We start from the raw sequence: 14095 nt of genomic DNA, 5'->3' as shown, positions 1-14095 counted from the left end.
GCAGGGGGTAGGGGCGGTGCCGGGTGACGTCACGCAGCCCTATATAAGGCGCCGGGAGCCGGAGTCGGGCACTCATTAGATGTGAGGCGAGGTCCGGGACAGAGCCGTGTAATAGACCCGCACAGCGCCCTCCTCCGGTCATCACTCACATTCACCCACACTGGGATTCGCACACTTTGCTGGAGATCACCCCACTGTACCCCCCGGGACCCCCATCAATGGATCCGTCCTGTCTCTGGATCGCTCTGCTCTGGTCCTTCTGCGTGTCTGGTGGCGCCATCCAGTGGCTGTAAGTAGAATAGCATTGCATGTGCCATCTACCCCTCTACTGCTTGTGTGTATGGGGGGCTCTGGGACCCCTCCTGATTGTTGGTCTGGGATGCCCCCTCCTAATAGTAGCTCTGGGACCCCCCCCCTCTTGATAGTTGCTGTGGGGGGGGGGGGGGGCTCTGGGCACCCCTCCTCCTAATAGTTGGTCTGGGACCCCCCTCCTAACAGTAGCTCTGGGACCCCTCCTCTTGATAGTTGCTGTGGGGGGGCTCTGGGACCCCCCCTCCTGATAGTTGGTCTGGGACCCCCCTCATAATAGCTCTGGGACCCCCCCTCTCTCCTGGTAGTTGCTGTATGGGGGGCTCTGGGACCCCCTGCTCCTGGTAGTTGCTGTATGGGGGGCTCTGGAACCTCCCCCCGCTCCTGATAGTTGCTCTGGGGGGGGGGGAAGGTGGGCTCTTGGACCCCCCCTCCTGATAGTTGCTCTATGGGGTGATCTGGGACATCTCTCTCCCAATAGTTGCTCTATGGGGTGCCCTGATGAGCCTGCCATCTTGTTCAGGTACTTCCTGTTCTAGGGTGACAACGCTCTGTCAGTCTCCCAATTGTGCTCCAGTGTTGTCACACGAGCTTCCGGTGGAGGCTACAAGCACTGCTCACTATAACTCCAGCACTGTGGTGTCCCAGAGCTTCCCACCAGCCGTTGTCCTCTTCAGATGGCCGGTTTGAGGGTACCGATGTTAAGTTGTTTTTAATTGGCCAGGACGAGGTGACCTGTGCAGGAGATCCGTCAGCTTGGCGTTGCTGAAACTTTGCACCGAGCTAACGATGCCCAGCGTTTCCCCCTCACTCCCTGTCCTGCTGACACCCAACAGGATGTGAGGGAACATTTTAGATGGAAAAGTCTGATGGGGGTTCCAGCATCCCCATACTCTTCAGGAAGAAACCTTTCCTTACGGTCTGTGTTGCTGTTGGGAGATTTGTCCTCATTTCCTCTCTGGGGAAAACCGTTGTCACCAGGACAATGGCGGGTTTCTCGGGATTCTGGCGGTTCATGTCCCTCGTGTGGATGGGCAGATATCATCTGATCCATGGCCGGTGGAGTCTTCTCCAGTGTCTAGATTGATTCCAGATCTCAGATTCTTGTCGGTACAAATTGCTGATCAGTTAAGGACCTTCTGTCAATAGGCTGAGCCTTCCCTGCAAATGTCTTTTATCAGTCCAGGAGCCACGTCTTATCTGTCCGTCTGTGTACCCAGAGATCTCCTGCTGGCCAAGATAATCATCTATCATCTCTTTGATGTTTCTGTTCTCCCAGCCGCTTTATTTATTTTGCCGTATGGAGCTGGCCTTAGGCCAATGGTGGTCCAACTACTTGATATAATTGGGGGAGCTGATATTGCTGAAGGGCTACGGGGTTAGAGCTGGCCTTAGGCCAATGGTGGTCCAACTACTTGATATTATTGGGGGAGCTGATATTGCTGAAGGGCTACGGGGTTAGAGCTGGCCTTAGGCCAATGGTGGTCCACCTACTTGATATAATTGGGGGAGCTGATATTGCTGAAGGGCTACGGGGTTGGAGCTGGCCTTAGGCCAATGGTGGTCCACCTACTTGATATTATTGGGGGAGCTGATATTGCTGAAGGGCTACGGGGTTGGAGCTGGCCTTAGGCCAATGGTGGTCCACCTACTTGATATTATTGGGGGAGCTGATATTGCTGAAGGGCTACGGGGTTGGAGCTGGCCTTAGGCCAATGGTGGTCCACCTACTTGATGATATTGGGGGAGCTGATATTGCTGGAGGGCTACGGGGTTGGAGCTGGCCTTAGGCCAATGGTGGTCCACCTACTTGATATAATTAGGGGGAGCTGATATTGCTGAAGGGCTACGGGGTTAGAGCTGGCCTTAGGCCAATGGTGGTCCACCTACTTGATATAATTAGGGGGAGCTGATATTGCTGAAGGGCTACGGGGTTGGAGCTGGCCTTAGGCCAATGGTGGTCCACCTACTTGATATAATTGGGGGAGCTGATATTGCTGAAGGGCTACGGGGTTGGAGCTGGCCTTAGGCCAATGGTGGTCCACCTACTTGATATTATTGGGGGAGCTGATATTGCTGAGGGCTACGGGGTTGGAGCTGGCCTTAGGCCAATGGTGGTCCACCTACTTGATATTATTGGGGGAGCTGATATTGCTGAAGGGCTACGGGGTTGGGGGTCAGTGAAGGAACAGGGCCCCATCCTTGGTGTCCGTTCGAGGGAAAAGTGTTCAAAGGGCCAGATCTGACCCCCGTGCAACAGTTTTGGTCTAAAGCAGCCATTCTCATCCAGGGTTCCATGGAACCCTAGAGTTCCTCCAGAGGTTGCTAGTGGTTCCTTGTGCTGGGCTAACTGACCTCCCATCTGGTCTAACCATCATAGATCCAGGTCCATCTCATGCTGCTGGGCTTTGTCCAGTGGTGATCCATGGTCTTTTTCAAGCTTTCTGCATTCAAATCTCCATTGTACAGGGACATTCTTTGCACCCCCCCAAAGACTAATCTTAGCGAGGGGTTAAAAATTTATGGTTTTCTCTGGCGTAAAAAGGATGATTTAAACGTGTCGCTGGTGGGCACCTAGGTAAGGAAAACATATGAATGTCTTCAGAGGGTCACAAAAGAAAGGGCCTTACGGATGTGGCTCTCAGGCTACGGTTTGGGCATTGAGGTCATGGACCCTAGAGGACCTTATCTGGGCACTGGGGCATCTTTCATGGCAGCTGCTCCCTATAGAGAACTAGTCTGTAGACTCCTAGTGCCAGCTTATCTGGGTAGTGGTGGTGAGGAGGGGGGAGGTTCTCTAAGAGTTGGTCAGCAGTGGCTGGACAGGCCTCGTAGACATCAGATCATCATTCTGGACATCCCCATCCAATGTCTACAGGCACCCTTACCAGGTTCCGACACTAGGGCCAGAAAAGTGGATGCCCAGTGCACATTTCAAGTTCTTCTCAAACTGCAAAGGGAATGTATTGAGACATGCTCAGTACTTCCAAACATTGAGGAAAGCAATTCTGCTTGTACTGCAGAACACGATGATGACCCTGTAGAGTAAAGTTACTTCTGGTCCTGGAGTGGCATCAGAAGTGTCCCAAACAAAGATTCCACCCACCCCATATCTCTTGTTCTGGTGACCACTGTTACATTTTGTCTTTCTCATCACTTTCTGTACCACTGATGTTCCTGAGGACCAACTGATGACCATCAATGATGATCATTAGTGGTGATGGCCTTCAAGGTGACTCTTCCTAGCAGTTACAGAGCCAGCAATAGAAACTCGACCGGGGTTCTAACCCTTACCGACTTCATCCACAAAGGTTTGACTATACATACACTCTTAAGCAGAGCTTCTGTTGGGGGTCAGTGACTGTTTCTCAAGCATGAGAAATCGAAGTAATGGGTGTGCCACTGTGCCCCTTGACGTCTTCCATTGAAGCCTCCCAGTTCAAATTCTAGACTCACTCATCCAAGAGCCCTATCTGCCCTACAGCTGATTTGTTCAAGGGTATTGGGCTTGGTAGGGGGTATTGGGCTTGGTAGGGGGTATTGGGCTTGGTAGGGGGTATAAGGAGTTGATCTACCGGTCTACTGCTGACTTCACACTAACATTTTTGGGAAAATTTGGTATAGGGTTGAGGGGGGTCTCCAAGCTTTTTTTTTTTTTTTTTTTTTTTTTAAACAAAGGACCAGTTTACTGTCTTTTTTTAGACTTTAGGGGGGCTGGACTGTGCAAATTGGGAGTAAACCATGCCCAATCTTCTGTGTTAGAGGAGAAATGTTGGGTGTCAGTGGGAGGAATGGTGCCCCATTGTTGGCGTCGGTAGGGGGGAATTGTGCCCCATCGTTGGCGTCGGTAGGGGGGGGAATGGTGCCCCATCATTGGCGTCGGTAGGGGGGGGAATGGTGCCCCGTCGTTGGCGTCGGTAGGGGGGGGAATGGTGCCCCGTCGTTGGCGTCGGTAGGGGGGGGAATGGTGCCCCGTCGTTGGCGTCGGTAGAGGGGGGAATGGTGCCCCGTCGTTGGCGTCGGTAGAGGGGGGAATGGTGCCCCGTCGTTGGCGTCGGTAGGGGGGGGGGGGAATGGTGCCCCGTCGTTGGCGTCGGTAGGGGGGGGGGAATGGTGCCCCGTCGTTGGCGTCGGTAGGGGGGGGGGAATGGTGCCCCGTCGTTGGCGTCGGTAGGGGGGGGGGGGAATGGTGCCCCGTCGTTGGTGTCGGTAGGGGGGGGGGGGGAATGGTGCCCCGTCGTTGGCGTCGGTAGGGGGGGGGGAATGGTGCCCCGTCGTTGGCGTCGGTAGGGGGGGGGGGAATGGTGCCCCGTCGTTGGCGTCGGTAGGGGGGGGGGGAATGGTGCCCCGTCGTTGGCGTCGGTAGGGGGGGGGGGAATGGTGCCCCGTCGTTGGCGTCGGTAGGGGGGGGGGGGAATGGTGCCCCGTCGTTGGCGTCGGTAGGGGGGGGGGGAAATGGTGCCCCGTCGTTGGCGTCGGTAGGGGGGGGGAATGGTGCCCCGTCGTTGGCGTCGGTAGGGGGGGGGGGAATGGTGCCCCGTCGTTGGCGTCGGTAGGGGGGGGGGGAATGGTGCCCCGTCGTTGGCGTCGGTAGGGGGGGGGGGAATGGTGCCCCGTCGTTGGCGTCGGTAGGGGGGGGGGGGAATGGTGCCCCGTCGTTGGCGTCGGTAGGGGGGGGGGGAATGGTGCCCCGTCGTTGGCGTCGGTGGGGGGGGGGGAATGGTGCCCCGTCGTTGGCGTCGGTGGGGGGGGGGGAATGGTGCCCCGTCGTTGGCGTCGGTAGGGGGGGGGGGGGGAATGGTGCCCCGTCGTTGGCGTCGGTAGGGGGGGGGGGGAATGGTGCCCCGTCGTTGGCGTCGGTAGGGGGGGGGGAATGGTGCCCCGTCGTTGGCGTCGGTAGGGGGGGGGGGGAATGGTGCCCCGTCGTTGGCGTCGGTAGGGGGGGGGGGAATGGTGCCCCGTCGTTGGCGTCGGTAGGGGGGGGGGAATGGTGCCCCGTCGTTGGCGTCGGTAGGGGGGGGGGAATGGTGCCCCGTCGTTGGCGTCGGTAGGGGGGGGGGGGAATGGTGCCCCGTCGTTGGCGTCGGTAGGGGGGGGGGGAATGGTGCCCCGTCGTTGGCGTCGGTAGGGGGGGGGGGGAATGGTGCCCCGTCGTTGGCGTCGGTAGGGGGGGGGGGGAATGGTGCCCCGTCGTTGGCGTCGGTAGGGGGGGGGGGGAATGGTGCCCCGTTGTTGGCGACGGAGCCCCATCATTTGGTATTAGGAGGAGAAATAGTTGGTATCAATGGTAAGAATAGTGATTTGGGTTTGGTTACTCCCACTGGCACCACCTTCAGAATTAGGAGGAGAAATAGTTGGTGTTGGGTGGGGAATGGTGCCCCATCGTTGGCATGATGATGGTGTGTGGGGGGAAATAGTATCCCATCGTTTGGCGTGAGGGGGGTGATGGTGCCCTATCGGTGTGGGGGGGGGGGGAAATGTTGCCCCATCGTTGGCAACGGTGCCCCGTCATTGGTATTAGGAGGAGAAATAGTTTGTATCGGTGGGAAGAGTAGTGCATTTAGGCACCACCTCAGGAGTAGGAGGAGACATAGTTGGCGATGGTGGGGGGGGGGGGGTGGAATGGTGCCCCATCGTTGGCGGCGGTGGGGGTGGAATGGTGCCCCATCGTTGGCGATGGTGGGGGGGTGGAATGGTGCCCCATCGTTGGCGATGGTGGGGGGGTGGAATGGTGCCCCATCGTTGGTATTAGGAGGAGAAATAGTTGGTATCAGTGGGAAGAATAGTGCCCCATCATTTGGGCAGTTACTCCCACTGACACCACCTTCAGGATTAGGAGGAGAAATAGTTGGTGTCGGTGGGGGGGATAGGTGCCCCCTCGTTGGCATCCGTAGGGGGGAGCGGTGGCCCATCTTTGGAATTGGGAGGAGAAATGGTTGGTATCAGTGGGAGGAATAGTACCTCATTGCTGGTGGGAGGAACAGTTCCCCATCCTTGGTATTAGGAGAAATGGTTTGCATCAGTGGTGTTGGTGGAAGGAACCGTGCCCCGTTGTTGCTTTCAGTGGCAGGAATTCTGCCCCGTTTGTCAGTGACAGGAATAATGCCTCAAGGGCCAGATAAAGGCAGGAAAAGGGCCACATCCAGGCCCCGGGCCACAGTTTGCAGACCACTGGTATAGAGTTGATGACTCCAATTGTATAGGACCTAGAGGAAAGAAAATGTTGCCTACAGAAGCTGTTTAGATATTGGAACATTCGTGGGAGAGAACACTTGGCAGAGTGGTCACCCTATAACAGGAAGTGCATGCACAAGGACTTTCTTGGCAGGATCACCAGGGATTTTTTTTTTTTTTTCAGATCGAATGAAAGATCTAAGATTGAAAGCAACTTTCCCACTCTGGATTGTTCGCCTTTCTTGTCCAGTACACCCACCCCAGGCACTGTTGGACAGTGAGGACTTGTCCAGTTTTTGGGATGGTTTGGAGCATTTGTAGTGCGTTGTTTTTTATGAGCTGCCTCGGCGCATCGCACATGATGGCGCTACTTGACGCACAAACGGGTCTGAAATGTCTTTTTATAATACAACGGTGTTCACTTTTCTTTAGGATTTTTTTATATATATATATATATATTTATTCGTTTAAACCCAAGTATGTTCTCCAAGTCTTCTTCTTCGTATCCTTTGGTCTAATGGAATCTTCTCGACCTCGCAGGGGTCTCACCGTGAACGGCAGTTCTGTGGCCTGGAACGAGAGCGAACACTGCAGCCTCCTCGAAGGACTGGTACCTGACCAGATGCAGCTTTGCAGGAGGAACCTGGAACTAATGCAGAACGTGGTCACCGCGGCCAAACAGACCAAACTCGCCTGCCAGATGACCTTCTCTGACATGCGGTGGAATTGCTCCTCCATTGAACTTGCGCCTCACTTCACTCCGGACTTGCAGAAAGGTAAAATGTGAACGCGGCGCTCTTGTGACGATGTAGAAAGATTCCTGTCTAAAGGGGGGGAAAAAAAATAAACTCGACTTGCGCAGGATCTCCCTGAGCCTGACCTACAAGTAAGGTTCAAGAAGAAGCCGGCGGCACATTGAGAAATCCTTTTTGTAAATTAAAATTTATTGTACCAGGGAAGCCATACAAAGCCCCAGCTGGGTCCTCCTCCTTTGACAAGCTTCAACCAGAACTGGGCTTAACGCCTTACATTGGCCAGACACATGTGGCTTCACAGAGGTGGGCTTTCTCTTGTGGTGCCCCACATGTGGCATGGTCTTGTGCTGGGAGCATGCTTGATCCTGCACCCCTATCACCAAGACTGAGCTGTCCTTTGTAAGTGAACCTTTGTTGTTCCAGGGAAGCCATACAAAGCCCCATCTGGGTCCTCAATTGACAAGTTTCACCCAGAACTGGGCTTAACGCCTTACATTGGCCAGACACATGTGGCTTCAGAGGTGGGCTTTCTCTTGTGGTGCCCCATATGTGGAATGTTCTTATGTTTGGAGAGTGCTTGATCCTGCACCCCTACCACCAAGACTGAGCTGTCCTTTGTATGGCTTTCCGGGAACAATAAAGCTTCACTTACAAAGGACAGCTCAGCCTTGGTGCTAGGGGTGCAGGATCAAGCATGCTCCCAGCACAAGTACATGCCACATATGGGGCAGCACAAGAGAGCCCACCTCTGTGAAGCCACATGTGTAAGGCGTTGAGCTCAGTTCTGCGTGAAAAGGAGGACCCAGATGGGTCTTTGTAAGTGAAGCTTTATTGTTCCAGACAAGCCATACAAAGCCCCATCTGGGTCCTCCTCCTTTGACCAGTTTCAATGAGAACTGGGCTTAACGCCTTACACTGGCCAGATACATGTGGCATCACAGAGGTGGGCTTTCTCTTGTGGTGCCTCATATGTGGCATGTTCTTGTGCTGGGAGCGAGCATGATCCTGCACCCCTACCACCAAGACTGAGCTGTCCTTTTTTTTTTTTTTTTTTTTTTTTTTTTGTAAGTGGAGCTTTATTGTTCCAGGAAATCCATACAAAGGATGGCTCAGCCTTGGTGATAGGGGTGCAGGATCAAGCAAGCTCCCAGCACAAGAACATTCCACCAATGGGGCACCACAAGAGAGCCTACCTCCTGAAGCCACGTGTGTAAGGCATTAAGCCCAGTTCTGCGTGAAACTTGTCAAAATGAGGAGGACCCAGATGGGGCTTTGTATGGCTTGTCTAATTTTATTTTTTTTTTTTTTTTTTTTTTTTTTAGACAAGCCATACAAAGCCCCATCTGGGTCCTCCTCATTTTGACAAGTTTCACGCAGAACTGGGCTTAATGCCTTACACACGTGGCTTCAGGAGGTAGGCTCTCTTGTGGTGCCCCATTGGTGGAATGTTCTTGTGCTGGGAGCTTGCTTGATCCTGCACCCCTATCACCAAGGCTGAGCCATCCTTTGTATGGATTTCCTGGAACAATAAAGCTCCACTTACAAAAAAAAAAATAAAAAAAAAATAAAATTAAACTTTATTGTTCCAAAGGACAGCTCAATCTTGGTGCTAGGGGTGCAGGATCATGTATGCTACCAGCACAAGAACATGTCACATATGGGGCATCATGAGAGCCCACCTCTGTGAAGCCACATGTCTCTGGCCAGTGTAAGGTGTTAAGTCCCATCTGGGTCCTCCTCCTTTGACCAGTTTCACCCACACTGGCCAGACACATGTGGCTCACAGAGGTGGGCTTGCTCTTGTGGTGCCCCATATGTGGGCATGTTCTGGTGCTGGGAGCATGCTTGATCCTGCACACTTAGCACCAAGATTGAGCTGTCCTTTAAAAAAACTTTATTGTTCCAGACAAGCCATACAAAGCCCCATCTGGTCCTCCTCCTGGGTGAAACTTGTCAAAAAGATCTTGGCCTAATGCCTTACACTGGGCAGACAGATGTGGCTTCAGAGGTTGACTTTCTCTTGTGGTGCCCCATATGTGGCATGTTTTTGTGCTTGGCGCACGCTTGGTCCTGCACCCTGTACCACCAAGACTGAGCTGTCCTTTGTAAGTAAAGCTTTATTGTTCCAGGGAAGTCATACAAAGACCCATCTGGGTCCTCCTTTTCATGCAGAACTGGGCTTAATGCCTTACACATGTGGCTTCAGGGGGTGGGCTCTCTTGTGGTGGCATGTTCTTGTGCTGGGAGCATGCTTGATCCTGCACCCCTAGCACCAAGACTGAGCTGTCCTTTGTAAGTAAAGCTTTATTGTTCCAGGGAAGCAGTACAAAGCCCCATTTTGGAACTCCTCCTTTGATGGGTTTCACCCAAACTGGGCTTAATGCCTTATGGTGGCCAAAACATGTAGTCATGGAATTGGTGCCATGTGCTGGAAGCATGCTCGATCACGTGCACCCCCCCCAAGTGCCAAGACCAGGCTGGTACTGACAGCTACTCATCTCAGACGAACAACCAGGAGTTGGGGAGACTGGCTACATCTCATGTGATCTGAGAAGAGAACCTGCCCCTGGAAAGTTTTTTTTTTTTTTTTTTTTTTTTTTTTTTTTTTTCCTCAAGGTTCAAAAGATGCATTGTATGCTTTTCTCCTCACTAGAGGAGAACTCTGGGAGGAGAAGAGGTTTGGGGGTGAGGATGAACCCCCAGTCAGCTAAGGGGGGGGAGGGGGACCTATTATACATGGCTTGGGCGTGGCAGGGAACTTCAACCAACAAGTTCCTCTAACATTCCAAGGAGGAACATGCCGGAAAGCCTCCACGTAAGGATGGCGTGGCCTTCTGGAATATAGGAACGTTGATGGACAGAAGCCAGCAACTCTGAGGATTCTCGTGGAAAACCTCTATTGGCTACAAATGGGCATCCCGTAAAAAAAAGACCTTGTTTCGGCTGCTGTAGCCCTACTCATGGTGCTAGGAGTAAGGCCAGAGAGGCAGGAACGTGTTAGTAATTTTTTTTTTTTTTTTTTTATTCCCCCCACAGGGACTCGAGAATCTGCTTTCGTGTACGCTCTGGCTTCCGCTACCATAAGTCACGCCATCGCCCGGGCCTGCGCTTCGGGAGAGCTACCTACGTGCTCGTGCGGTGCCACGCCAGCCGAGGTGCCCGGGCCCAGCTTTCGATGGGGCGGATGCGGCGACAACCTGCGTTACGGCCTCCAGATGGGATCGGCCTTTGTGGACGCTCCGATGAAGTCCAGCAAATCTGGGACGCAGGCCAGCAAACTTATGAACCTGCACAACAACGCTGTGGGCAGACAGGTGAGGTTCCTTCGTAGACTTGTCAACCCCTTCCGTTGAGTTTCCATGGATGCATTGGTTGGAAGGTGTTGTGAACGTTTTTGGTTTTTTTTTTGGACCTCGTTAGGTTTGGGGAAGAGCTAAACCCAAGAACGAAGCCTTTAATATCGAAGCTAGTTCTTGCTACTGGTGGCCACTTTCATTGTTTGTTTTTTTTTTCTGAAGGTACCAAAAGATCCCTGTTGATCCTACCAGTATTTTATCCTTTGGAGGTGGGGAGAACTTTTCTTGGACCCGTTGTCTGAACACATGATGGGATGGGAGGTTTCAAGTAACAGTTTGCAGGTTTGTGTCCTTGTTGTTGAAGCCTACTAACGGGATGGCCTTCTCTGTAGGTTCTGATGGATTCCCTTGAGACCAAGTGCAAGTGTCACGGAGTGTCCGGGTCGTGCTCTGTGAAGACCTGCTGGAAGGGCCTCCAAGATTTGCCGCAAATGGCTGACGAGCTGAAATCCAAGTACTTGGCGGCGACCAAAGTCATCCACCGACAGATGGGGACCCGCAAGCATCTAGTTCACAAGGAGCTGGACATCCGGCCCGTTCGGGAATCCGAACTGGTGTACCTGAACAGCTCACCGGACTATTGTACCAGAAATCCCAAGCTTGGGTCCTACGGAACGCAAGACAGGTGAGCCAACCGTCCTTCTCTTGCTGCAACACAAAGCTCTGAGGTGACCCTGTGTGCTTCACTCAACAGTTATGTGGGGGACCCCAGCAGCCAATGCTTGCGTGTGTGTTTGTGTTTTTTTTTTTTTTTTTTTTTTTTTTTTTTTAAATATAAAAAAAATATTATAATATATTATCTTCTATATAATGTATTGTGTATGTATATAAAATTATCTATCTTCGATCTAAAAAAAAATGGATAATATATTCTATTTTTTTAATGTATATTAGAAGATTATATTTTTTTTAATATTAAAAAAACATTATCTTCTATCTAATATATATATATTTTAGATAGAAGATAATATAATAACAACCGAGTTGTTTAAGTACATATCGCAGAAAGGTTGAAAATGTACTTGCAACATAAAATTTGATTATTTTTAGGCATTTTTGTTAGCATTTTATGTTGGTATCTGTTAATGTTAGTATTTTATCATTTATTACTAATACTTTATTTTATAATTAGTTACTGTTTTTGTTAGTATTCGCATTTTGTTGGTGTTTATTAGTACTTTAGTATTTTTTTTAGTTTTTTTTTTTTATTAGTATTCGCATTTTGTTAGTATTTACTTATCAGTGCTTTAGTATATTAGTATCTGTCAGTATTTTTTTTTTTTTTTTTTTAATTCACATTTTTTGGCATTTATTAGTACTTAAATCCTAAACAAAAAAAATTTTAGTATTTAAGTACTAATAAATGCCAAAAAAAGTGAATTAAAAAAAAAAAAAATACTGACAGATACTAATATACTAAAGCACTGATAAGTAAATACTAATAAAAAAAAACTAAAAAAATACTAATCGGTGCTTTAGTATATTAGTATGTCAGTATTTTTTTTTTTTTTTTAATTCACATTTTTTGGCATTTATTAGTACTTAAATCCTAAACAAAAAAAATACTTTAGTATTTAAGTACTAATGCCAAAAAATGCGAATACTAATTAACAAAAAAAAATACTGACAGATAATATATTTTATTAGTACTTTAGTATATTCGTATCTGTCAATATTTTTTTTTTTTTTTTTCTTTTTTTGTTAATTAGTATTCGCATTTTGTTAGTATTATCAGTACTTTAGTATTTTATCTGTTAGTATTTTTTTTATTTAACTAGTATTCGCATTTTGCTAGATAAAATACTAAAGTACTAATAAATACTAACAAAATGCGAATACTAATTTAAATTAAAAAAAATACTAACAGATAAAATACTAAAGTACTGATAGTACTAACAAAATGCGAATACTAATTAACAAAAAAAATACAGATACTTTTACTAAAGTGCTAATAAATACTAACAGTATTTATTAGTACTTTAGCATTTTATCTGGTAGTTTGTTTTGTTAACAGATAAAATGCTAAAGTACTAATAAATACTGTTAGAGTGTTTTTTGTTTTTGTTTTTTTAATTAGTATTTGCATTTTGTTAGTATTTATTAGTACTTTAGTATTTTATCTAACAAAATGCAAATACTAATTAAAAAAAAAAAAAAAAAAACCCAAATACTAACAGATACTAAAGTGCTAATAAATACCAACCGTATTTATTAGTAATTTAGTATTTGTTAGTATTTTTTATTTTTTTAATTTAATTAGTACTCGCATTTTGTTAAATAAAAAATACTAAAAGTACAAATACTAACAAAATGCGAATAGTATTTTTTATTTTTTTTAATTTAATTAGTATTTGTACTTTTAGTATTTTTTATTTAACAAAATGCGAATACTAATTAAATTAAAAAAATAAAAAATACTAAATTACTAATAAATACGGTTAGTATTTTTTTTTTTTTTTTGGTTGGTGTTTATTAGCACTTTACTAATTAAATTAAAAAAATAAAAAAATACTAAAGTGCTAATAAAATTAGTTCTCTTTTTTTTTCTTTTTTTTTTTTTTTTTTTTTTTTTTTAAATTTATTTATTTTTATAGCAAACTGATGATCCCTCCTTTCCCTGGCTGACTTTTTTTTTAATTTTGTTCCCCCCCCTCCAGACTCTGCAACAAAACGTCGGTGGGCAGCGACAGCTGTAACTTGATGTGTTGTGGCCGCGGATACAACGTCTACACCGAGACCCTCGTGGAGCGCTGCCAGTGCAAATACTTCTGGTGCTGCTACGTCATGTGCAAGAAGTGCGAGCGAACGGTGGAGCGATACGTCTGTAAATAAATCCCGCCTGCGGAAGGTCGAGGATTTGGATTGATGGGGCGATGGGGCCCCCTGAAGGGTTCAGCCGTACTTGTTCCGAGAAGCCGGAATAAACAATGCCGGGACTTTGGGTTGGTGATGACGGAGAGTCGGCCAACGGCGGTTCAGCCGCTTCCAATAGAGAACCTTTCGTCCAATGGGAAACCTCAGAGGCACGCGGCCATGAAAGAGGAACGGCGGTCTACGCTGTGTCGCTGAACCCAATACTCTGACTTTTTTTTTTTTTTTTTTCCCCACACTCCAAAGCAACAAAGACACCCCCTTCCCCCCCCCCCCCCCATGGTAGCCCCTGTTAGGCCCACCCACCCTAAATCACAATCTAAAGTTAATGTGTTTTTTTTTTTTTTTTTTTTTTTTTTTTTTGTGGGTTTTTTCTGTTTTTTGTTTTGTTTTGTGTTGTGTGTGGTTTTTTTGTTTGTGTTTTTTTAATATTTTTTGTTTAGTGGTTTTTCTTTTGGTTTTTTTTTTTGTTGTTTTTTTGTTTTTTTGTTTTTGCAAGGATGGCAACAGGGAGAACACAAAAAATGTCAATCCCTGGTGTGCCCCTCACGTTCACTGCACTTTGTAGGTGGAAGGCGGACCCTTCTTGTTTTTTGATTCATTTATTTTGCACATCACGTTACCTGCGTT

At 48.3% G+C, this 14095-nt stretch overlaps 1 protein-coding gene across 1 annotated transcript; it reads left to right on the top strand.

Annotated features, from left to right (window-relative positions):
* Positions 1-218: 218 nt before the first annotated feature.
* LOC149440249 (protein Wnt-11b) lies at positions 219-13426 on the top strand. Its single transcript, XM_089658859.1, has 5 exons — positions 219-289; positions 7024-7259; positions 10275-10552; positions 10927-11219; positions 13252-13426. Exons 1-5 carry the CDS (start codon positions 219-221, stop codon positions 13424-13426), a joined length of 1053 nt encoding a protein of 350 aa, XP_089514985.1.
* Positions 13427-14095: the final 669 nt, after the last annotated feature.

Source organism: Staurois parvus, unplaced genomic scaffold, assembly GCF_062004578.1.
Source record: "Staurois parvus isolate SC_StPar_1 unplaced genomic scaffold, SC_StPar_1.0 ptg001106l, whole genome shotgun sequence".
Lineage (NCBI taxonomy): Eukaryota > Metazoa > Chordata > Amphibia > Anura > Ranidae > Staurois > Staurois parvus.
The sequence above is the reverse complement of the archived record's forward strand: the minus strand, read 5'-3'. Positions and strand labels throughout refer to the sequence as shown.